The sequence below is a fragment of the Melospiza melodia genome, chromosome 3, assembly GCF_035770615.1.
Source record: "Melospiza melodia melodia isolate bMelMel2 chromosome 3, bMelMel2.pri, whole genome shotgun sequence".
In the NCBI taxonomy this organism is placed as follows: Eukaryota; Metazoa; Chordata; class Aves; order Passeriformes; family Passerellidae; genus Melospiza; species Melospiza melodia.
Window position 1 is genome coordinate 6,018,441 of NC_086196.1, and position 26,750 is coordinate 6,045,190.

General features: G+C 34.3%; 1 protein-coding gene across 2 annotated transcripts in view; it reads left to right on the top strand.

The window, feature by feature from the left end:
* The window catches only part of CSMD1 (CUB and Sushi multiple domains 1), a 1,060,835-nt gene that overhangs the window by 875,629 nt on the left and 158,456 nt on the right, over window positions 1-26,750 (top strand). For both annotated transcript variants that reach the window (XM_063150718.1, XM_063150717.1), the window contains exons 24-30: window positions 4,261-4,452; window positions 8,553-8,679; window positions 10,458-10,660; window positions 18,960-19,151; window positions 21,258-21,396; window positions 23,380-23,567; window positions 25,457-25,651. In XM_063150718.1, the coding sequence (XP_063006788.1) occupies window positions 4,261-4,452; window positions 8,553-8,679; window positions 10,458-10,660; window positions 18,960-19,151; window positions 21,258-21,396; window positions 23,380-23,567; window positions 25,457-25,651 (1,236 nt within the window). The remainder of the gene's footprint in view (window positions 1-4,260; window positions 4,453-8,552; window positions 8,680-10,457; window positions 10,661-18,959; window positions 19,152-21,257; window positions 21,397-23,379; window positions 23,568-25,456; window positions 25,652-26,750) is intronic.

Below are 26,750 nucleotides of genomic sequence, written 5' to 3' on the forward strand. Positions count from 1 at the left end.
TTAACACAGTAACTTGTTATATTCTCTAGAATCATCTTATCTGACACTTTACACCAAATAATTATTTGATTTTGGTTTATAATGAACTGGCAGAAAAATCTTGACTCTCTTGTTGCCCATACAGTCTTAAAAATGTCAAAAATAAGAGCTTAAAAGGATCAAATAAAATAAAAAAAAAAAATGTATTTCTGGAAGACACTTAAATGTTCTTTACAGGCTGAGAAGTTCCTGCATGTGCCACTGTGTATTAGAGTGTTTTTAACAAAGTTGTATTTTCCTATTCATAATTTTCAGAGGTACTTTGTTGTTTACAGATACAAAAATGCAGTGCAGTGAGTATCTGTAGAGTGTGAGGCTCTTGAAGAAGTAGGCAATTCACCTTGGGTCAGACAGGTGAAAAGCTATGTTCACAGGCAAAAAAAAAAAAAAAAAAAATCAGTGCATTTAGGAATCTACAAAGCAAAGAAGGTAAAGTATCCTTTATATTTAGGGATACTTAAAGATATAAGTGACTTATAATGATGATACTAACTATTTATGGGGCAGAATAAAATAAAAAATATCTTTTTGCTCCTCAGTCCTGTTTCCAGCAATAATAGACAAAGTGCAGGAAGGCAGGCTATAGTAGGCTTCTCTCAAATTTCTAAAGCTTGTGACATGATCTCTTTAATTCTTCACATCTTTCATGTATGTTTACGCCTTGTGCAAAACTGAATACTAACTGGAGTACATGAAATTATAGCAAGTCAGAATAATAGTTTTATCCCATTCTTGATACTTTATTTAGTGAAGATGGCTGTGTAGCAGACTAGGAAGGCTGGTTCATCCAAAAGTCCATTTCATTTCACCCTTAAGTGTCTGTTGATCTTGTAAAAGATACTACCTCTCCCGGACAACCTTGTCTTCTTTATGTGGTGCAAGGTATTGGAGGCTGAATCTCTCTAACTATATATCAGTGTTATGGAAAGTTTTTTTTCGTGAGAAGCAAGTAAATTCTTTATTCAGGGGGGTTTCATCTGTCAATCACATCCCACTGCATTTGATAACCAAATGCTGCACCTAAAAAAGAATGAGAAAGTGTCTAAGAGCAGTGGCAGAGAAATAGTGTTACACTGACTCATGCTGTCAAATCAGTAGTAAAATATAATGCTATCTATCAAACAACTTACATTTTCAGGTTTTTACATAAATGTCTCTGTATGTTTAATAAGGAGATTAAAATAATGAAATATAGCATGTCTTGTGAAGTTCAGCTCATCTGAATGACCAAACTGTCATGGTTCTTTATAGTGTGTGAAGAGAAATAGATCTTTTTAGAATTGTCCAGTCCATCCAATCTACTTTTTTCTTCCTTAGTACGAGATTAATCATATTTCATAAGATACTTTTAACTCTAAAAGACAGAAAACTCTTCAGATATGACTGTTTATGTAATAATTGCTGACAGCCAGTTAAAATAATTACTGTTCTTTTTTGTTCTTTTTTTCTTATTTTCTTTTTCCACAAAAAGAAATTGCAGGGATATGCAAATATTTGCATGGAAACAATCTTTTTGCAAGGGAATAATGATAAATCTCTATAATCCTTTTGTACTGTGTGTGGTTATGATAATTCCATCTGACATGAGCACTACAGCTCTGCTAGTAAACTAAGCATTGGCAGGTCATGATATGGGGAAGTGATTATTTAGACAAAATGTTAGAGTAAAGGCTAACTTGCCTCTATCTTGCTGCCTTCTCTCTTGGACTTTCCCAAACAATCTCAGGCATAATACGGTAGACAGATAGCTGATTTCCCAGAAAGGACTTATAAACAGCCATGCTCTTTTAAAGGATAACTGAATTGAGGAGTGCATGACTTTGGTCAGACTGTTGTCATTGTTCCTGAGGCCTGATGTTTCTCTAGATATTAGCACCGTGTCTATGTGATAGAACAGCATTCAGTTCTGGCCTACTATATAAAGAAAGAGTATGGGCTCAGTTAAAAATAAAGGTAGAAAATCAATGTCTGCAGGGCAGACATTGAGCTGACTGATCTGAACACCAGTTGACATAAGGGATAGATTGGTTTTCAGAAATTTATATTTTTCTACTGACAATTGAAGTGGCCTAGACTAGTTCAAACTTAGCCTTCTAATTTTCAGAATCCTGGGTTATAACAGGTAAATACCAACCTTTGTGCCCAGTTAAGGAACAAAGAAAACAAAGGTATTTTGTATTTTGAGTGATGTCAGTTGATATATATCTTCAGCATCTCTACAGGAAGAAAAGCTCTGTAGACTCCTTGCAGTTTTTTCAGCTGGGATTGTTCTCATTGCCAGGAGAAAGGCAACAAGAAAAATAGGATACCAACTCTAGCTTCTGTATTTGTAAAATAATTAAAGGTTGTCTGTAGATATGTTATTTACTACTTAGTGAAGGACCTCACAGAATCATAGAATGGTTTGGGTTTGAAGGGACCTTAAAGATCATGCAGTTCCAACCCTCCTATCATAGTGTCAGAGCCTGGAAGGGTTACTGCCCTGAAGCATTCAGAGGTGTGTGGGGGTGTGTGGGTTTGTGTGTGGCAAGGGGCAGCCTGGGTCTTGCTCTGGTGAGGTGATGAGCTGCCCCTTACAAGCCGCCCTTTCCCCAGCCTGTATCCCAGCCCTGCCGTGGCTGCCAGTCCCTGGCACACAGGAGGCAATGCTCCACAGCTGCCTCTGGAGCCCCTAACCCAGCTCCTAAGTGTCCAAATGACTGCAAACCTCATCTGGGAAAGGCCCAGGAAAAGCCAAAGGTACTTAAAGCAAAACACAAGGCAAGCACATTCGACTCTGCCTCCTCTTGGAACTTCTATCAGCTGAAACAGGAGTGATGGCTATGTTTGTTCTTTTCTACCCCTTTTTTTCTTCCTTTTCACTCCAAATTAACTCATCTTGGGATTTTGAGTAATGTTTTGAGAAACTTAAAATCAATGAGGTTTGGAGCTTGCTAAGTTGAATGGGCCAAGTGAATACTTTGAGAAGTGTTTGTTTCATGCTGATTGAAGGCTGCTCAAAACCTTTTGCCAAAGTTCTCTGATTTTCTAAAGGTGCCAGTAAAAGCTTTTTTCATTCTTTTGACCTCATTAGTATATTGGTATTTGTCCCATGCATCTAACTCAGAGTACATGAACAACTGTAAGCCGTTTTGAAATTCTCAGAGATCAGATTTCTTGGGGACTTACACATGGGCAAGGACACCTTCTACTAGAACTGGTTGTTCAAAGCCACATCCAGCATGGCCTTTAATACTTCCAGGGAAGGGGTATCCACAACTTTCCTGAGGAACCTCGTGTAGAGAATGCACTGAAACCAGAAAACTGAAGACCAACAGCCTGATTCATAACCACTTATACAAGCTGTTCAGTAAAATAAGGACAGAAAAATGGAAAATATTTGTGGAGTCAGAATTACTTCTTTGGTCTGAGGACATAGCAGCAATAAAGAAGAATCCGCTATGAAGAAGAATTTGGAGTTAAAAAAGATGAATTTGGAACCACTCTTTATATTATTCCAGGAACAGGAACTGATGGCAAAAGAAGAGATATAGAATGCAACTTCACATTTTAGCAATGCTGTATGAAGACCATCAAGACAGTAATGCATAAAATGTGGAAAGAGTTGTAGGTGCTCAGAGCAGATCTGCTCATTCCATGGATCACAGAGGGAGATATTTATCCCACTTAGCATGTTAATAGGCCAGAAAGGAGAATGCAAATTGAAAATGAGTGTGGGAATACTTCCTTTCAGCAGACATGAAACTGAAGCCATGCTATCTTGAGACGAGGATGGATGAAGTAGCCCTTGCACATGCTTCCTGAGTTACCACTGTGGTCTCTTGATGTCATTACGGAGATTAGGTGAGGAGGTGAAGCTGCTACTTGGTGCCAAAACCAGGATTGATTAATATTTCCTTCCCACTGAATAAAAAGGAATGAAATATAGAAGTGGTATAAATGAATTAAATTCTCACCAATCTATTTTAGAATAATATAGATAGGATGCTTTCTTCAATAAGCAAATGTCATAATCAAATATCAAGTTAATAATTAGTTCCTAGTCTTTCAGTTTCTGATTTACCCAAATTATATACCATTTATCTTTGGTCACTGTGAATACATCTAATGTCATTGAATCATGAGAATATAATTTCCATCAGAATCAGATTCATTGTTATTATATTTTATTTGGTATTTATATCTCCATGTCTTTTTTTCTTTCCCCATTTCTGTTTGCAGGTTTTGACCTAGTAAAGTGTGAAGATCCTGGCATACCAAATTATGGTTACAAGATACGAGATGAAGGACATTTTATAGACACTGTCATTTTATACAGCTGTAATCCTGGCTATACAATGCATGGCAGTAGTATTATGACCTGCTTAAGTGGAGATCGAAGAGTTTGGGACAAACCTTTGCCTACTTGCATAGGTAATATGGATTGTGAGAGTGTTCTGGTATGATTGGTCCGGTGGTTCAAGAAAAAAGCCAAATATTCTGTCATTGTATACTTCATGAGATGATAATGGTGCAAATATATTTTAAATTCCAAGTAAAGATTTAATATGGACATGTAAGTTTAACGTCTCTAAAAAAGGTGGCTTGCTGTTAATGGTTTTGAGACTACTGGAAAACACATTTTTCTATGGAGCAGCCTTTGATGGAAGACTACTGTTCTGATGAAGCCCTGAGTCTGATATACTATCACAGGCGGTGGTATTGTCTAAACACTTCATAAACTAAGAAAGCCCCATCATCAAGCAAATAAGGTTGTGGGCTTTTATTCCTTATCTATTTTCATCAGATATTATTTCTGCACCTCCTTCTTATGAGCTTTTTTCCTAAGTTTCATCACACGTTGCTGTATTTTTTTATCCATGTGCTCTGGAGTCCTTGTTACTGTGCTAAGATACCCCATCTGTCAAAGCCTTGAGGTAGACCTTCCCTGGAAATATCACGTCGTCAAGTGCCTAAAACTTTGTTTCATTACAGCCAACAAAAATGTTAAACAGAGAATTACTAGCCAACATGCAGAATAACTGAACACCAGTATAGCTGTTATCCATTGTACCTTTACTAGGCAGTTTGCATGCTCTAGTTTTGCTTTCCAGTCCAGAAATTGCCAGTGACTTCCTGACTTCAATTTTCACATGGAGCTCCCATGAGTCTTTCCTTCTGTGTGTCCTCTGGTACTTAGTTTTTGCCTCTGCTGCCTGCTGCTGGCAGGTGACCAACTGCTTTCAGCACCCACCTCACCTACAGGATCTCTGCTTGTTGTCTTTCTCCCATTTTGGAGGCTGCATCCTCCATTCCAGGACCTCTTTCCTGCTGAACACATTCACAAAAGTGTAGTCTACAAAAGAGCAAGCTCCTTCCTTTCAAAAATTCAGTTTAAGCAGAAGGTAAGTGCCAGAAGAACGTCAGTGAAGAGCATTTCTGCAGTCTTAGTAGAGTTTTTTTCCCCACTTGATTCTAGAACTTTATCTGTAAGTTTTCTTCTATATATATGAGAGGTTAAAGCAACTACTCAGTCTTGATTTAAAGACTTTTCAAGGCTCTTTATGCATTCAAATCCTCATGCTCCTTAGTTTAATTGGTTAGCTTCCTTTTCCTCCAAGTTTGCCCTTTTGTAGAGAAGACCCATAATTAGTCCTACCTTTGTCTATTTCTCCATGTAATTTAAATGGAGTCATTTCTCTAAGGTCATTTTCTGCAATATTTTTTTGAGCTTGTCTTCACTACCAAGACTTAGAATCAGCTCTAAAATACTTGTTGGTTTCAGGTCTATTAGGTGAATAAATCCAAACACCTACCTATTTCCTTTTCTTTGTATGATGATTTGTCTTCTAGTTGATATGTGGGATGTTAAAATTTTTAACATATAACAATAGAAATAGTAGTGATTAAAAAAAAAAAAAAAAGCTGTATATTCCAATCTGACCTGGAGGAAGCTAGGGAACCTTGCATTACTAGATTTGGTTCCTGTATTTTATTTCCAATCTTTTGAAATAATTTATTCCAGAATATTTTGAGAATCTTATTTCATCTCTAAGTGAAATTATGTCCCGCAATCAATAGAATAATCAGTTTTATTTTGGTATTCTGAGAGAGATTATGGTCTTCTTTTCGGTCTGTTCAACCAAAAGGTATCTTTCTATGTGCTTTTATCTCTTTACATATATTTTTAATTACTGTCCTTGTTCCTCTTCTTAAAATAAAATTTGGGGATTGCATAAATTCTGTATAAACTACCTCTTTTCATTTCTACTTTAAATATCTTCTGGACCATTAATTAGTTCCACAAGAAATCAAATGTTCACTGTTCTGTCTTAAAATCTTTAAAAGTGTTTTCTTCTAAACAGTCTCTTACAGTCTGTAATCTTCATTAAATTATGGGGAGTTTTTACTGTTCTGTGCACACGAAATCTTGAAAATCACATGAAGATCCCTGAAAACTCAGTTATATATTGGCAGAATATTTCAGTCTTGCTTCCCTCCCCCATCAGACTTATAAGATCGAGTCTTCCATCAGTTTTATCTTTTGTTATCACATTTTTATCTTTTTCTACTTTGATTTGAATGATTTGTTTTTCTTCCTTTTTCTGAGGTTGTCATGAAGTTCCAAACATCACTTCCTTTTTTAGAAACATTTTCTAAAAATCTTTGTTTGTGGAAATGCATTATTTTTTCGCGTAGACTAGATCAGATTTTGATATTTGCTGTTCTCTTTGGTCACATTTATATTTTTCTTTGTATTAACTATCATTTCAGTCTCATTCACAAAAAAAATCAAGCATATGCATAGACATATTCCACACATTCTACACTTAGTAATTTTTAGCCATAAACAGTTATATTGGTCTTAACATTCATTTTCATTTTTTCTATGTTCTAAACCTTAATGAAGAAAGCCAGTGAATTATTTTAATTCCTCCTCTAGAAACTTTCAGAAACATTGAAGTCACTGCCATTAGTTATAGTATAAGTGTTTATATAGTATATTCTTTGAGGCGCTGATTATACAGTGTGCTCATTTATACATATTGGAATATAAATTTTTGAATTATTTTTATAATTACTTATGAAAGTTTACTTTTTATCTACTCCTAAAATGGATTTTTAAAAAATATAATAAATACATGATGCATCATCCCAAATTTTATGATGTATTTTTTTCCTAAGCGAGCCTTCTCAGAATTTTAAATCAAGTATGTTAATTAGTTTGAGTTCAAATTTTGGGTTCACTGAGTTTAATTTAGTTCTTTGGTAAACACAGTACTGTATCAGTAATTTCTTGTCTGTAGTTATCTACCACAGTGATTATTGCAATCCAAACTTTCTTGTATAATGGCAATTAATTGAAGTCATAGAAGAAGGTTACATGTGAAGAAATTTTGCACTTAAGTTTCTTTCTGTTGTGGTTCTGTATATAGAATGTAGTGTTTTGAGGGATCAAACCAGCAGGATAAATGAGAAATCAGTCACTTTATTTCCTCTATGGTAATTTCCCCTCACGGCATCTTGGTTGTGAGCAGTGGCTCGGTGGCACGTACAAAGATTAATATTTGTTAGGAGTATTACTGATAGATTATTTGGTCCAAGTGCCAAGGTTTTTCTATCATCTCTGTCTTACTATGCTTGCTGTACAGCTGTGCTTGAATGAATTCCCATGGTAGATTTTTTAATAACCTCTAAGACAACGCTATAAATGTAGTAGAAATTCAGGTACATCACTTAACTGAAGAATCACTGATCCTTTTTGGTTTAGTGGAAATGATTGCTACACAGTTCTCTTTCATTAGGGTGTGTTTTTACACTGGCCAGACAACAGAATGATGGTCTAAACAAGCAACATAAGAATAATTTGATTATGGATGCTTAGCATTGCCATTGGTCTCTCCACAAAAACAGCCTTGATAGTAAAAGTGTTTTAAACCAGATGCCACATACTATCAAGTTGTAGCTTCCTGATTTATTCTCTTGATCTGCTAGCATATGGCATTTAAATTTTTAAATACTGAAGGAAATTGCTAGGCAATACCTACTGCTTTTTGGTGTAATTAAACCTGAAGCTTCATAGAAGCAACTTGAAAGCATTACACTAAAATAATTTTGACATTACAGCAAAATAGAAAGCTATTTTAATTATAACATTCAATGCTGCAAAGTTTGAATTCAAACATTCATTGTTAGAAAAGCTAAGCATGTTAGATGGGCAATTTCTGAAACATTTTTCCCTCTTGCTAATGCTAAAATTGTGCTTTTGTAGTCTCAGTGCATATTGAACCTGTCTGGTCAGTTAAGTAACCTAATCACAGCTTTATGGTTTATTTTTTTATAACAAGGTAGGCATGAGATCACAGTGTTCATTTTTAACTTATATACATGTCCTGGTTTATATGTATGTCTACTACTTCAGAAGTACTAGGTCATTCTGTTAAGTTTTTAGAAAACACAGACATGTGTAATGGATGGAAAATGGAAGTGCTGATTACTAAAGTCTCATTAGAAATTTCCTCCTCACTTTGCAGCTGAGTGTGGTGGTCGAATTCATGCTGCCACATCAGGGCGCATTTTGTCCCCTGGTTACCCAGCACCATATGACAACAATCTTCATTGCACTTGGATTATTGAAGCAGATCCAGGAAAGACAATAAGGTACATGCTTAATTTCAGTATTTATGGTGGAATTCGGTATGACATAAATTTTTTGTCATTCTCATATTTTTCTACACAAGCTGCTGGTTTTCACTGGCATAGTCAAGGTATCCTTCTATAAGGTGCTGCATCAATCAGGTGTTGCTTGCCTGTTCAGGCATAAAGTCCCTGGATATGGGGCAAGATAAGCAGCATTCAAGGCACATTTGAGTACTGCCTCACCCAAAAGTTGTCTTTTGCACCAGGGCAACACCACATTCCACAAACAAATGCCAGAATATGTTAATTAGTAGTATTAAACAGCTTACATAAGGGTCAACACGAACCTCAGGAATCTGCATAATAAAACAATTCTCATGAATCATAAGGAGAAAAAGAATGTTGCATTCCCTCATCCTCTCTACAAGATAGCTCTGCCAGCCCAGCAAGGCCATCAGTGCCAGGGCAAAGCACAGACCCATTATTTGAATTAACATGTTCCCAAATTCGGCAAAATGAAGAGTTAATCAGTGAAACCAACAAACTCCATGACCCGCACAGGAACTTGACACCTAGTCACTACCATGGCTATAGAACCTTCCCACTATGGTCATCTCAAGACCCACATTGGTCCCTGAAAAAACCTTTAGTGCGTAGACATTGTCCCTCCTCAGCAGGATGGGGTGGGGAGAAAGGAACATGAGAAAATAAACTTGCGAAAATAAACTCAATTTAATCAAGCAAAAGTCCATGCATGGAAGCAGAAGAAAACAGAAGATATATTCTCTACTTCCTATCAGTAGGTGATGGCCATCCACCTCTTCAGGAGCAGGCCCTCAGTATGTGTAGCTCTGGAAGACAAACATGATCACAGAATATTTTGATTTAAAAGGGACTCAGAGGTAAAACAATATAATTAAATGACAAATGAATTATTCAGTGGGAGATTGTCCCCCCTTTTTGTTTTTGTAATCCTGTTTCACTAAGACAAATATTGAATTTACATCATCATGGGCATCATTTTTTTTTAAATAAAAATTTTCAAATTAATGATTTCCAGTAAAGGATGAATAAGATGGAGAAATGTCAACACACAACTATTTGAAACAAAAAAAAGAGACATTTTGATATTTACGTATTCGAGTTCTTTGGCACTAAGAATGTAAACATTCAGGACTTAGAGACAATGCAGATTTTTGACTTACAAGATAACATTTGTGAACATCTTAATAAATATAATTCTTCACCTGAAGATAAATATAGATTATTTTATTATTATACAGTTTTATATTTTATGGAATTTAAGCAAAAATCCAATCCATTATATTTTTCCCTTTTTATGCATAGGAAAGGAAATGCCATGCTGACAGGACTTCTTGTGCTATGTGTTCTACTGTCCAGTAGCTGCTACAATTTTTTAGGTTGCATATAATTCAAGCAAAACAGCATTCTTCCTGTCCTCATTTGAATAAAAAGACTAAACCTTTGATTAAATCATAGTTTGTATACCATAAAACATTTAACATAAAAAAAGATAATTTATAGACTTATAAGTTAAGTCTTGAGGACTTATGCCCCGTAATAGCATTTTCTGTCATTCAGACATTTATAAAACAGAACTGCATGACTCTTACAAGATTAGCTTGTTCAACAAGAAGAAATAATAACTCTGCTGGATTACCAGATCTTTTTCAATCCTAAACACCATCTTAAAACTACAGTTTGGGAATGATTGCTTGGAGTTTTATGTAATTGTGTTTGACAAGTAATGCACAGTACTTTTACTTTTTTCTTTGCAGTCTGCATTTTATTGTTTTTGATACTGAGGTTGCTCATGACATCTTGAAGGTATGGGATGGGCCTGTTGAGAGCAGCATACTTCTCAAAGAGTGGAGTGGCTCAGCTCTTCCAGAGGATATTCACAGCACTTTCAACTCCTTAACATTACAATTTGACAGTGATTTCTTCATCAGCAAATCAGGCTTCTCCATTCAGTTTTCAAGTATGTGAATATTTTTCTTCTCCCCAATATAATAATTTTATATTTAAATGCATTATTCCTATACTTATTAACTCTTTCTCAGCTCTTTTTCAACTTCCTCTGTCTTTAGAAGAAAAGAAATTATGTTATTTTAATTATGTTATGTGTTTATGCAAATGGCTAAAACTAGGGAGAATTTTTGGATTTACTTTGAATGTTTTAGGTATTTTATTCCTTGTTTTCCACAGCAACCACATACTTAGCATTATCCAATTAACATTACTTAACAAGTCAAAATGGGTCTGTACATACAGAACTATTCTTCTGCACCAGTAATCTTAAATATTCCCCCCAGTGTTACCTAACAATGTATTATTTCATGTTTATTGGTTTTGTTGGTTGGATTTTTTTTCCTCAAAACATTGGCTGCATGATGCATGATTTTTATGACCTAAACATTCTTTGTATGATTACGATAAAGAATACAAGACACTTTACCATATTAAAAAACACTTAAAATTTACTATTAAACTAATCAAATTATCTTTAGGTATAAAGTGAAAGCTACTCTGTTAATAGAGGAGTTATGATCAATATTATACAAGAGATCAATATTTTAAAACTGGTTATGTGGAGTTTTTCCATGTTATTTTGACCTCAGAACGGGCTAGGACACAGAACATATCTTTGTCTTTGCATCCTTATATGCCTAGATATAATGTGTGTATTTCTCATCAATACATGGGAAAATTGGGAATTAATGTGTGTGAGTAGAAGTATTTATACACATTAATCCATATCATCCATAGAAGATGTCATTTAGAAGTAAGGCGTCCTAATCAAATTTCAGTCATTATTAGTTGCATGAAGGTGTAAACTTGGGGTTTTCCTAGTCTCTAATTCTCTAATGTATTTTACATTTACCTATTTACCCATTTACTTAATTTTCCCGTATTTTTCTGAAGGCTGTATCTGCCTCCCCCAAAACAGTCTTTCATCAGCCTTAAAAAACTAGTTAAAAGTACACAAAATTAATTAAAGACAAAGGGCAGAATAAATGTTTCTAAAGTTTCTCACCAGCGTGCTATATAATATGCTGCTTTTCATTTTTTTCTTTTGGAAAAAACAAGATAAGCTTTACATTTTTGGAAATAAGTGAGTTGTTTTTCTTGTTAGGATTAGCAAGCACATTTAAGGTTGCATTTTATGAAAATAAATTTATGCCCCGATTTTGAAAGGTCAGAAATGTTTAAGCTGTTTGGTTTATCAACCATTCCTTGAACTTCAGTGGCAATAGGAGTGAGTAGAAGACAATTTAAAGCTATAATACAGAATAACTGATTTTCCTGTCCTAGTGCAATAACTGATGGATGCACTGAGTGATCGTGCTGACAGTTCCAGAGTATGTTTTGCTGGAATTAATTGGAGTTACTGATGAAGAATTGAGAGCTCAAGTATAGGGAAAATAGTTTCATGTACTGTGCTTGACAAGTGGAATGTGTTACTAATTTTTTACTTGTAAGGAGTAAAAAATAAGATTTAAGGAATATATTAAAGTAAATGTTTATTTATTTAATCTAAAAATCAGTCTAGTATATTTAATCTTCTTGAGGCAATGAGAAGACCACTGTGGCCTTGACCTGTAAAGGATTTAAAGTAATTAAACTATTGCTAAGTGGGAATCTTTACATGCGTTAGTATTCATCATGTGTTCAAACTGTCAGACCATTTATAGCAAAGCTGCCCAGAATATTGACATTTCAGTACTTTAGTGGCTTGTAACTCTAAATAAAAGATTTCTGACTTGGTGAAACTTTCTTTTTGGCAATTGCAGAAGGTGTAGACATTTTGTTCTATGTAGAAGATGTAGACAAGTTCTATGAAGGTAAATTGGGAGGTTTTTTATCTTTGTGTCATGTGAAGGATTTTCAAGTGTTGCACCTGTTAATGACTATTTCATTTAACTCTTCATTATAATTGAAGAAGTAAATTTCAGTTTCAGAATTACACAGAATTGGAAAACGTGTAGTAATACAGCTTCTCTACTGGATTATGCAATTGGAATGAATGTCTACATCCATAACAGCCATTTATGGGATCAGATAAAGGATATAAATTTCAGAATATCAGGCCAAATGAGCAACTTAAAACGTTAAAGTGCTAATTTTCCTCTGGAGAATTTGTTTCACTGTGCTGTGAATGTGCTAATTACTCTCTATACTTTGTACTCTAGAATGTCATAACTGTGTCTGACTAAAAAAGGGGTGCTGTGAAAGGGTAATATAACGTAGATTAGAAAATATCACCTATGAATTACTTACTGCTGATTGTAAATGTAATTAGAGGTATTTTTTTAATGGAAAAAATATAATTGGCTGAATCTTGCAAAATGTTTGAATGTTAAAATTCTCTGTCTTGCCCACTCAGCTCAGCATGTAGAACATGAGGACATGAACTGACAAGAGTGATTATGTTAATTGTAATCAGTATAATGCTTTTCATTAAAACCTAATTACCATTTAGTTGTGCATAAAAGGACAAAAAAAATGAAGTTCAGTGTGCAAAATTGACCCTTACTCTGGGGGTTAAATAAATTTAAGCTGTGCATTACAAGTCAGGGATGTCCACCAGCTCCTTCTGGCAACAAGGTGTAGGCAGATTTGGTTTTTGACTTTATTACAAATAAAGTTACTGGCAGCAAAGCTACTTTCTTAGGTTGACCATTAAAAAGTGCTGTCTAACCAACCTTAATTCTATCCTACTTATCTCAGGTAAATGGGATAAATTTCTATCTGATGTTTCCTTTTTCTTCTTATCAACTACAGGTCTAGATACACTAACAGTAATTTTCAGACTTTTGAATATTTAAGGGCAGATGAAATGAATCCTATCTGCCTTTTCAGAGGTGTCTAGATTCCTTTGAGATGCCACAAGGTATCCTGGCTAGTCTCCATCTGCCCCTGCAGAAGGTTACACAACCACACATAAATCCTCTCTCCTGTCTTCCCGTCCTGTGCTGATATCTTAGATATGATAAGGTATCTGAAATGAGACTGGTCACCTATGTTGAAGTAGATAAATCTTGCCCTGAAAGTTTCATCTCCATCTACTCTAGACTACTGACAGCCCTTGGATCCCATGCTGAGGGGTCTATTGCTTTTATTGACCTGAAATTTATTTTATTGAGTATTTTTATTTCAAACTGTGTAATTTTTTTACTTGATATTTAGCAGAAACAATAGAAGTGACAGATGATAGGATCAGCACTGGCAGTTTCCAGTCATATTGTCATTCTTACAGGTTCTAATAGCTTTAGTTTAGCTATTAGAGCTTGTAAGAATGACAATATTACTAATATTGTCTACCCTTTAGCTAGTATTAGTTCTACCCTTAGAGTCTATCCTTTTTTTCTTCAGCTAAATTCTCAGCTGTTGTAACTTAAGAGAATTGTATCTTTTTCTTCAACTAAATGATTAATTTAGAGTTCTTTATGTGATTTTCTAGATTTTGTTCCTCAAGTCAAATAATACATCAAAGGATTTTATTCACACTCTTCTTAAAATTGAAAAAAACCCCAAAACCTGGCTTTTCTAGAGTCAGACCTGTTTATGTAAATTTTCTATGCATGTCCCTGGTTCTGGAGTATTGTAAATTTCTCTTAGTTATGGTATTGTGTAAGCATACACTTTAATTAAAAATGTGCCTATCTCTGCTTTCATACAAGCAAAGATCTGATTTGTATTTTGTTTGTGTAAAACAACAGTCAGGATGTTAATTAAGCAGCAAAACACTTTTTCTCAATTTATTTTAATATTTCTGTCTTATTAGAAGAACTTTGGACACTCATATTATTAAAAACAAAGACACAACACCAAGGCATTTGTATAGTTGGTTTAGTCGACTTTTCATTTTTCTGTTGTTTGCTTATTTTCTCAACATTTTAAAACTTTGCCCTGCAAGTATATGCAGAGAGAAGCAGTGATGTCTAAAGATGTCTAAGTCTTTAACAACACAAGTCACCAATTATGATAATACAAGTAAGCAACTTACACTAATTGTAATTACAACAATTATTTGGAAATTATTCTGTCAGATGTTGACACATCTGTTGACAACTTATTTCCTCTGGCAAAGACTTAACTATCAGCTATTTGGATGTTCCTAATTGCACTGGGCTTAATATGACAAATCTGCTTAAGCAATGATTTCTACTTTTGTCTAGCTTTGGAATTCCATTTGATCATTTGTTTGGTAGCACCAACTTTTACAGTAACTGTGTCACCCATCTAGAACTGAGTATTGTTGTCTTGAAAATTATTCCTTTACTGTTGACATATCTTTTAATCACTGTCTTAATGGCCTAACTTGCCACACTTAAGTAGCATAAGAATTTCCATGACAGAGCCTTCACTGCTAGAATTCCTCATGTAATTGTTCCAGATTGATTCACAATTAAATTTTTGGGGAAAAGGAGCTAGCACAAAGATATCTTTTAAAGAAATTCACAATAAATAATGCAGAATCACGTATCTGCCTTACTAACAAAATAAATTGAGTTCAATAAAAATTAAATCCATTAGGGCAACCCTTAATGAAAGGACACAAGACACAAGAATTCAACAATTTTCAAGTCTGTAACCTAATAGTTTCACAGTGCAGTGTCTTTTGCTGTCTGATAAATGTTGCGTTTCATGTTCACAATAACGTGGTGATGAAAACATGGTAATGAAACTGTCACTGCCTTCCTATCCATCATCTAATCCATGCATGGCCTGGGGAAGGCATCCTCAGCCTCACAGAGTGTAGCAGTTCTTCATTTGGTTCCTGCGGAACTAAGCGAAAATGAATCTTGTAGATTAGTTTGGTAGTTAACTCTAAACTTATGAGCTTTTGTACTCCAGACTTTAATAAAGAGGCTGCATTGGCATTTGGGTTTCTTTTTTCTTTACATTCTTAGACAATACTTGACATTTAAATATGCTGTTGATGCTAATTTGCACAGTATTTAGTCTGTACATTTACATATGTTATATGAGTTACTTTTTGGAGAACACACACTATTCTTTGTTTCACAATGTTAGTCTGAAATCACTGCAAATCCATGAACATCTCAGCTTTGATAAGCAAAATTCCTTTTCAAGCTTATTATTATGCAAACACAATGCACTAAAGAAGAGAGGTGTGTGCAATTTAAAAGCCTGGAAAAGTCTAAATTTTTTTATAATGGTTTTTATAACCATGTGGACTAGAAATAAAATGGTGTTTGTAGCACAACATTACAGCAAAATTACAGCAAATGGCTGATATGATTGTTACCACAACCATAGTGAAAATTATAGGGATGAAGGTGATGTTTTTATTTCCTTAAGGTACAAGAGAATACCAGCTAAAAATGATGTAAAAAATAGATTAGGCAAAAATCTAACATTTTGCTCGCAGGTCTACAGACCTGCAAGTATAGTGTCATATTCTCAAAAGTAGTCTCCTATTGATTTTCAGTTCAATTTTAAAACGACTTTGAAATATAATTTGAGGACAAAATACAAAATAAAATCTTAAATTTGATTGTGAAAGGTTCTTAAATTACAATCAGGAAGGCTTAACACAGTGGCTGTCTACATATGGAGGTCTGAAAATTCCTTGGCAATCTGTGGTTTTCTCAGCTTTCTATTCTTCTGGAACCTACCTCTGAGTTCCATCTTTAATGTACACAGAAGCTTGTTCTGCTCTGAGCAGATGAGACATTAAGAGATGGAAATCTGTACAGAGAATTACTCTATAACCCACTGAGTATCATCTAGGCTTAAGGCTTAAAGCACATATGCAAGAGTTGAGAAGCAGCAATTACTTATTTTCCAGCTTAGTGACATTCACATCTTGTCTCCTGGCTATCCCATTTTAGGAACCTAAGTTTTCTCAGTCATTTTTTAAAAGTCTAACTATGTAATTTAGTTTGAGTTTGTGTCCTTGAGCTTAAAATATAGTTATTGCTTTCCTTGCTTTACAGTGTGTATGTTTTACTTGTTAAATGTTATAAAAGAAGAGCAGTGACAGAAAGCTGGTGATTTTTAATTTCTGGATTTTTTATAAATGCATATGACCTCTATACCCTTCAGATATTTGAAAAATACCAAATGAAGAAATATCAGACTTGTAATTTTCACGCAGTTACAGAATCTCTTGGGATTCTTGAGAAGTAAAACAACTTGGAAAGGAGACAAGTTAAAAAGTTGACAGTCTGTCTAAATGCTCACTTTACTAGATGGCACATCAGTGCTTGAATGTTTGGTGCTCTATTTAATTAGGATCAAGTTTATTTGGTGCAATAAGTTGTTGGTTTCAAATACGTGAAATAACTTCTGAGGCTGCAAGACCAAAAGTGTAAAGAATATTTTGGTGCTTAATAAATATCTGTGATAATTTTTTAAAATTTAGAACTTTGTATATGAGAAATGGAGATTAACAGTGAAATTATTATTAGAAGGCATCTGTCCTTTCTAATTGATGGATGTAAAAATGGGGAAAGTGTTTGCTGAGATATTATATAGCATAGCCTTTTAAGAAGAAAATTAATCTATTCAGAGATATGTTTAAAAATGACAGCAATTAATAGCAGAGATTGGCTTGTGCTCATTTATTTGGAAGAATTGCAAGTCTTTAACAGATGTGCACTAGAGCAATCCATTGTTCAGAGCTGCTGTTGTCTGTCACATCAGGAAAAACTTCTCTGAGGTTGCGACCATGCTTTCATTCCCTTGTGGCCAAACATACTTTTAGTAAACTGCACTCCTATGGGGTGTCACATAAGTTGTCAGAGTGGTGCCTGGGGAATCCTTGCACAGTACTCATTAGTAGTGACAGCTATTATTTTAATTCCTAGGGGAAAAAAGTTTACCACAGTTAAAAACCTACCATGTCTTTTACTTCATTTACATATAGGAGCGATCCAAAGTATGAGATCTATTGTTTTGAAATGGAAGCAAGAACAGAAAACTATGAATAATAAAATGTTAAACAAAGTTTCTGTGTTTCTAAATGTTAATTATAATAATCCATGAATTCTCCCATAAAGATGTTTTACAATTTCTGTGATTTATCTGTGACCATCAATACACTAGAATATGCATAAATCCACTTTAAGACCTGTTGGTTGTTTCTTCTTTTACTCTTTTTATTTTTTTTTCAACCTTTCTCTCTTCTTAAAATTTACAACACAGGGAGAAAAAAAATCTAAAATTATTCCAGTTGTACATCCTGTTGTTTCAAGTTGGCAAACATTTAGCTGCTCGTGCTGTTTCTTATAGTGGTGTACTCTTTAGGTGTGGACAGAAGGAGTAGATGCAGCAGTTAATTCAGCAAATGAATTATTATGAACAGGAAGATTGCATACTGGTGGTAAACACAGAACCACCCATGGCAACTGTGACATAACTGGATTTATGACTTCTTATTTTGGTTTTTGTTCACAGTTGTAGTCAGTTCTTTGAAAAAAGGTGTTTGGGTAAGGACTGATAGGGAACAGTGCAATTCAGTAGGGACATTCGTCTCAAGAGATGGACCTTCTTTCCCATGGAAGACTGCAAAGTTTATTGTAACTCAGGATGTCAATACCTGAAGCCATTAGAAGAGAACCCAAAGGCAGAAGAGACCTGACATCTTCCAGAAATCTGTATTAGATGTGGATCTGTGTATGCACTTTCTGAGTGATTATTTGCATTGTCGTACTGATTGCTCTGTTTAGTTTAAAATTGCTTTTTAAATAATATCGTCTTTTAGAAAGCAAAATCCATATCCAGCTACGGAAAATTGATCATAAGTGAGGTATTTTTCCTAAGATTCAGTTTAAATTATCTCTAAGAAAGTTGTTTTTCATCCCTGAAATGAAAACTTCAGGGCTGCATAAACTGCTGTTTGATTTATCCAGATGGGTAAGGAGGATTTGCACCCTGCAGGATAGTAGGACTCTAGAACAATATTTTTTATAACATTATACTTACCCTATTGTGCAAAAGGTATCAAAATTCTTTTGATAACCAGAATATTAAAGAGAGAAAAGGAGTTATTAGTTCTTTTGATGTGCTAACTGGACAAAATCAGTCCATATTTTATACTAAAGACACTGGCAGGAAGTCAACATAATCATGATGTATCTCAGCGGGCGGATTTTTGTAAAAGTAAAGAAACAAAGTGCCTTCCTGCATTACCTGAAGAGTAAACAATACTGCCTCTGGTTGGAATGCTAATGTGAACCTGTTGTGCATTTGATTGTGCAGGGTAAATATCTATACCTTACATCTCTTCTTTCATCATTCCCTTGCAGCTTCCATTGCATCAACTTGTAATGATCCTGGGACACCACAGAATGGCACTAGATATGGAGACAGCAGGGAACCTGGAGACACCACCACCTTCCAGTGTGACCCAGGCTATCAGCTGCAAGGGCAGGCTAAAATTACGTGTGTGCAGCTGAATAACCGGTTCTTTTGGCAACCTGATCCCCCCACATGCATAGGTATTAAGATGAGATGATAGTCTCTGTTTAGGACTGATACACATCAGATTTCTTGTTCAATTACTCTGCTTATGGTGCTCGTGCTGGAGTGATGATCTCTGCAGAGCTCAGTTATTTTGTACTTACAGACAACCTCAGTCTTGTTCTCCTGATTAACAGTATTTTTAGGGTATGATTTTCTTACTTCATTCTTAAACTCCATAAAAGTTTAAAAATTACAAAATCTAATAGAAATAAATAAACAGAAGTGGTGATTTGGATAAAAATATTCATGTTGAAATGGTTACGTTAAAATGTTCTTCTGTATAATAGTTTGGTTACATAAACTAGGGATCCATTATTTATTCCCAAAATATTTTTATATATATAATATTTATATATATATTTCTGAGTTATCTTACAGACTAGGTACACATCCTGTGCAATTATGCATCCTGTGCACCTTGGAAGATGGATACTTATTGGTAAAAGTAGATGCAGAGGAGGGGATCCAAGTGACAATGCTGTTGAAAGAAATTAGATATATTTCCACAGCATCAGGAGAGGGTGGATCCATAGCACTAGATTGTGTAAAGGTTTCCCTGAGGTTCTTGCCAGTAGACAATAATTGCAGGCTTGGAAGTTTTGCTGAATTGTATTTTTCAGGTCATTAATGTAGATTTTCTAGGAGTTTTCTGCAAATTTTTTCTGCTAGGCATAGTAATTTTTTTAAATCCTTGTTATTTTGTTGCCTACTGATTTATAATTAAATGAAGACTTTAGCAATGCTAAATTCCAGATAGAATATTACTGGAATAAACATGTTATTCCTTTCTATAAGGCATTTTGGACTGACACTTTCCAAAATAGCATATCCTTAATAACATATCCTTAAAGAACTGCAGTCCCTCTGTTTCTCTGAAGTAAAACTACTGTGAAGGATTCAAGGATAGTTTCTCTGACTCCATGTTATTTAACAGAATTGGAGAAGCCTGTAATCAGCATACTATCATCTGGATACCTTGTGTGCAGTGTACAAAGCAGTATGAAAATGCTTACTAAACATATTGGGATCATTCACAAAGTAAATATCTAAAGAAAAAAGTTAAAGTAATGTATATGGTATCTAAATTGAGAAGATTAATATTTTTATTTCAAATAGCAATTTTAATCACTCCATGTTTCTTTAAAATCTAGTATGAAACCCCAATAAAACAAACCTAAAAGAAAGAAGGAAATAAGACAGAAAGAAAGGGAGAAAAAAAATATATACATAATTACTGTTATTCTTCCATACACTCAAGGTGACTTTGAAGCAGAAAGCAGATTAAAGTAATCGTTAGTGTAGACATGACAATAGTAGAAACCTTAAGAGTTCTGTAATGCCATTATATCTCATTTTAAAAGGACTTTATTTTCATCAAGTCCATACTTTAGTATGCTGACTTATAAATGGAATGGCCTGAGAAGAAATCTCTTTAAAATGTTTCAAGTAAATTCCAAATCCTTAGTACCAACTGTTTTGCACTATAAGTGTGTTTCTCTTTGTTTACTTGACTTGGTGATGTAGATGCAGCCTGTCTTGACTACTTTACTTTTTTGTTAGATGTACTTTTGTTAGACTTTGTGGATATGATTATCATCTATGAGAATAGGATTCTGTATCTGTTTAAAAGTTCAATTGATGGTAACAAAATGAGTGTATTTGATTTTTGATTTGGGAAATATCTTTCAGAAAGTGAATCAAATTGGTTTCTGCAACATCTTTGGTCAATAGAAACTGCATCCTGAGTTGTACTATTGAGCTTCCCCAGTTTTTAAAGTATCTTCAGCACATAAGAAATTTTAAGCATGATAGAGACAGCATTAATACCAAAAATATATTTAACGTCTTATTTTTATTCCTTTAGAAAAATTTTTTCTTTTACCGCTTTTGCATATGAACAGAGATCATTTTTTTGGAGGAAAATTGAACTTTTTTTGCTTACAGCAAGTAGGAAAGTTCTGTATTTTAAAAAAATATTAATTTTGGTAAACGTAGAAGTAATTTTCTTCTACTTAACAGCTAATATGTGTTTGTGAATTTAACGTGTGACTATGTTCCTATTTCTTTTTGCATTGTGACAGCTGCATGTGGCGGAAACCTGACAGGCCCAGCAGGAGTTATTCTATCACCTAACTATCCACAGCCTTATCCTCCTGGGAAAGAGTGTGACTGGAGAATAAAAGTAAACCCTGACTTTGTCATTGCCTTGATATTCAAAAGGTACCATTTCTCTATGAATGCCTTTGTTTTAAAGGGTTTCAACTGCCAAATCTAATTGCCAAATGGCAATATTTATAATTCCTTAAAGCTTCTAATTAAATTTCCTATCTATGTCCTGGAGCATATATCTAATATGTGCTATATCATTGTTTCCAAATAATGTAAAAGAAAGATATACAGCCATATGGTACATTTGCTATCCAATATGTTCCTTAAAAACAAAACTTTCTGTGACATATCAAATAAAAATCGTTTAAAGACCATATTAATTTGTAGAAGTGCTTGATTTATGCTATTGTAACTAATAGTTGAGACTGAAAGAGTAGTGGAAATTCTGTATGTAAGTCAGTTCTTCCAGGTTTTTTAGAAATACAGCCTAAATATACTTTGCTTAAAATGCATAGATCAGAAAAAATATTGTTCTACTTAGTCAAGAAAGACACTGAGATAATATTTTTTCATAATTTTAATTATTTCCTCTGTTTTCCATAATCAACCTATATGTGTTGCATTGATTTTTACAAGTTGAAGTTCATGCATATAGTCATATTCATGCATTCTGTTTGTCATTTCTAATTGAATCAGTCCTATATAATCATCTTGCTTGCTGTATCTGTGGATGCAAATGCAATTTTTTTCATTTTTTGATACTGTGTTTTAAGTGTGATTTTAAAGCTGAGAATGATAAAGTTGCTGTTGACTTCAGTGGAATGTTGATGAGTTGTGATTCTTTTAGGAGGAGATAGTGGTATGCTGAGAATTTTGCTGTATAATATTTGTACCCTTTCTGTGAAAATAAAAAGCAACATAATACCAAAACAACAACAACAACAACCAAACAACACCAAACTAAAATAAAATTTGATTTCTTTAATTACAGACTGCAGTTTATTTTCTAAAAGCTATTGATAGACACAAAATTAAAGAATGGAATCCTAAGATACTTGAAATTAGATAATAAAAAATGTAGTAATTCTCTTTTTCTGGTATTTTATCAAACAGCATTATAGAGAATAGTTCTCTACTAATTGCACTCTTGAAGATGTCACATGATAGGTGTAGTAAGCAGTGTTTTTCTTTGGATTGCCTAAAAACTCGACTCAAATGCTCCATTTCAAATAAGATGAAAGAAACTTACAGTTACTTAGCATTCAGATTTGTTTGTGACTATTATTGCAGGGAGTATATTATGAGAAATATAATGGAATTTTCTGTTTATGCTATACTTCCAATAAATTTTCTAAATGGTTGCAGTCCAGTAATACAAACACTTTTCAGCAGCTGAAGTTAGACAGGCCTGGATCTCCTTGGTTTTTCTCTTGCACCCTTTTTGTAAATTGCAGTAACATTGGCCACTTTCCAGAGAGCAGGGACCTCCCCTGAAGTCACCTCACTTTCCTCTGAAAGACATTCCATTCATATTACCTTCAAAATTTCTTTGTAAAACATATAAATGTCCTAAAATATAGCATATAGCATGGTTTAGTGAGAATTAATATTAATTCACATTAGTTTATCAGGTCTGATATTATCTGGTTAAGAACAAAGACAAGTTCCAAGGTAATGGTCTATCCATGGAAGCATCTCATTTGTAAAATGATAAATATGTTTGTAATGGGTGGATTTAGTGTCATCCAGTTTAGCCAAATAAAACCAGGTCTTTTAATTCAAGCTACTTTTTTGGATCATTCCTTTGGTCCTCTGGTCAGAGGCAGCCTTTCTGAATCGTGATTCCATGGTCTTGAGAAAGGTGTTAAAGGTAGGTGGGAGGATATTCATAATGGCTTTTGGAAAGCTTAAGGTGTTCATATCAATGACAAAAAGAACTCCAAGTGAATTTTTTTACTGTGAATCATGTTTAAAAAGACATTTATTTCTGGAGAAGAAAATGTGTTGGGCAGAAAATTGGCAACTACAGTCACAGTAATGTTTAACTCAGTGAAAAAACCCGAAGACCTAATTATTTTTTCTCTTTATTTTCAGTTTCAATATGGAACCCAGTTATGATTTTCTACATATTTATGAAGGAGAAGATTCCAACAGTCCTCTAATTGGCAGTTTTCAAGGCTCACAGGCTCCTGAAAGAATAGAGAGCAGTGGTAACAGTCTGTTTCTGGCTTTTCGCAGTGATGCTTCTGTTGGAATGTCAGGATTTGCCATTGACTATAAAGGTACTGTTCTCACTGTAGTCTAAATAAAAGGGAAAAAATGTTTGTTACTTAGCAATTATTGAGACTCAAATCTGGTTCCTTCTTTATGTACTCATAAGTGAACTGCCAAATACCTTTATGCATCAATGTGTGTTTTAAAAACTCTTTTCTATTAATGTGTGAAGGAACACTGAAAACCTGTTTAATGAAATCTCTCTCACATAACTTATGCACATTTTCATCTTCCAGAAAAAAAATAAAATAGGTAGAAGATGCACATCAAAAGTAACATTCGGAAAAAAGTTTGACAATAGCAAAATTTTCTTTTCCCAAGAACTTACACAAGAACTGCCTTACCCTGACTACTTCCTCCTTCTTGTCAATACATACCAATACATTTTCCTTTCCACATTGTTTTCAACCCACAAATGCATTTTTAAATTAATATTACTAGATAGTATTTGCATTTTTTTTTTTTGCAGATATCTCTTACTAGATAGAGACTTGGATATGCTGAGTGTTTTTTAAAGCCAGACAATCACTGAAGATGCTGGTTTCCAGTCACAGATGTTGTCAGTGGCTTAATTATAATCTTTACTGAGTTTTATCAAGCTGTTTTTCAGCAGCAGAAGTGCTGCCTCAGCTTCTTATTCTTGGCAATTGAAGCAAACCACATTAATATACATGTTAAAAATGAAGAACAAAAAGATCTAAGAAATACAGAAAAAATATACCTATAAAAGAAAAAGGAGTGAAAAATAACTATGAAATAATTTTAATATTTAGTCTTCATCTGCCATCCAGCATAATGCATTATTCTCCATGTGTGCAAGGTTCTTCCCAAAGTAATTTTCATATTGCCATAGATGAAATATTAGACTATTTGTCCCCATCTAAACAAAATATCCAAAATGGAAAACAATTTGTTGCAGGAAGTCTGCAAGGCCTGCAAGGAAAGAAAATGAGATGTTGAGCAGAAGGAGATAAAGAGATAAAGATGGCGATTGAAAATTTGCATACACATTTTCACTGTGTCTATGTTTTGTTCTCAGCATAGTGTGATATGAGTTCATCTATGCAACTGAGAGTTAGATGAAATTATAATGAGATAAAAATAAAAGATACAAGAACAGAATACTCTATTTTAAAAAGTTATTGTACTCAACAGAGAGTATATTTTTGCCTAATAATTTAATATTTGTCAGATATGTATTATTTAGTACTTGATATAAATTGTATAAAATTATAGAACAGTTTTGAGTTGGAAGGGACTTAAAGATCACCTAATTCCAACACCCCTGCCATGGTAGAGACATCTTCCTCTAGACTGGGTTGCTCAAAGCCCCATCCAGCCTGACCTTGAACACTTCCAGGGAGGTGACATCCCAAACTTCTCTGAGCACTGTTCCAGTGCCTCACCACCCTCATGGTAAAGGATGCCTTCCTTATATTTTATCTAAACCCACTCTCTTTCAGTTTGAAGCCACTCTTCCTTGTCCTATCACCGCATTCCCTTGTTGTTTACTGCCTCAGCCGTTTCCATGTCCTGGGTAACCTGGGTAACCAGGTCTCCCATTTCTTTCTGGAAAGGACTCACATTTTCCCTACTCTTCCTTTTGTCACAAATATACATATGGAAGTGGTGAATTCTAGAACTGGTCATTCTTCTTCTAAATACTAAATATGAAACGTTATTGGAGCAGTTCAGCTTCAGCTTCATTATAATTTCCTCTTCCAGATAATCAATCTTGAGCAAACATCCATGATACATGATTCAACAAGAATAATATATTAATAGGCTGTTGAATAAATTAAACTGTCTGAAAAAAACCCACTGAGAATAGTTTGTTTCGCCTTTTTTTTTTTTTAATTGAAAGTATATATAGATTTTTTGTAATTCATTTTAACAGAAAAGCCACGGGAAGCTTGTTTTGATCCTGGAAACATCATGAACGGTACAAGAATGGGAACAGACTTTAAGCTTGGTTCAACTATTACTTACCAGTGTGATTCTGGATATAAGATTATTGAACCTTCAACTATAACATGTGTAATTGGTGCAGATGGAAAGCCGGCTTGGAACAGAGCATTACCATCTTGTAATGGTATGTACTGTTTTCTTACCACTTCCCTTGTCTGCCCAGTTAATTCAACTTCTCATTGTTTAAGGCTATTTCCACTATTTCCACACATACATATTGTGAAACAAAAAAAAGAGATAAAAAAATAAGAATTAAGATGAGTTTTGGACTATCCCTTAGTCAATAATATATTAAGTATTTAAAAATATCTTAAACTCTAGAATCAACACATGTTCTTATAATGATTGCAAGGTTATATGTAAGATTCTTTGCACACCCAATATTATTTAGAAAAGCTATCACAACCATCTCAATGCTGCATTAATTGTCACCTTAGAGTAAGAATTATAGTTACTGAGGCAGAAAATAAGAGTGACATCTCAGAACTGTGGCTAACTAATTTATCTTCTATTCCTTGTTTCAGTGTTTGTGTTGTGTATATATATATATATGGAACAATTTTAACAAATCAAAAAGTAGTTACATATATTAGTTAATAAAGTCCATAAAGTACTAATTTATGTTGAAAAATAATATTCATAATTTAATTCAAAATAATTCAAAATAATCTCCTTCAAAATTTTAGATTCTAATTTTAGAAAAACGCAGAAGGAAATGTTTCTATAACTCCATAACTTCAGAGTTTGTTTTAAATTAAGTGTGGTGCACCTTCATTGAAATAAAATGTTCATGACTTGAGAATTTCATGGGGTAATCAGACTTTGTAGCATAATTTCTGATAGTCTCAAAGCAAGAAGAGAAGAAAATAAAGAAGATTTTAAATTCATGCCATGAACTAATTCCTGGTGATATTTCAGTTTCACCTCAGGCACACAATCCTGTTCTGCCTACTGATAGATCAAACTTCTCATCAGCTACCATTACATTGGATTTTTGAATAATTCATGTAGGCAGCTAAGAGAAGATGTGGATTTGTAGTATTAATTGCTGCCTTTTTGTATAAGGAAGTCAGACTTGTGCAGGTATTTCAAGCATGATTTTAAAGACCTGTTAGGGAGGAGCAAGAACAGGTCTGCCCAGCAGGGGCTAAGAGCCAAGCATGTCCCAAGCACGGGCTCACTCACTAGGCAGAGCTCCACAGCGCCTGAGCCAGGTCTGCAGA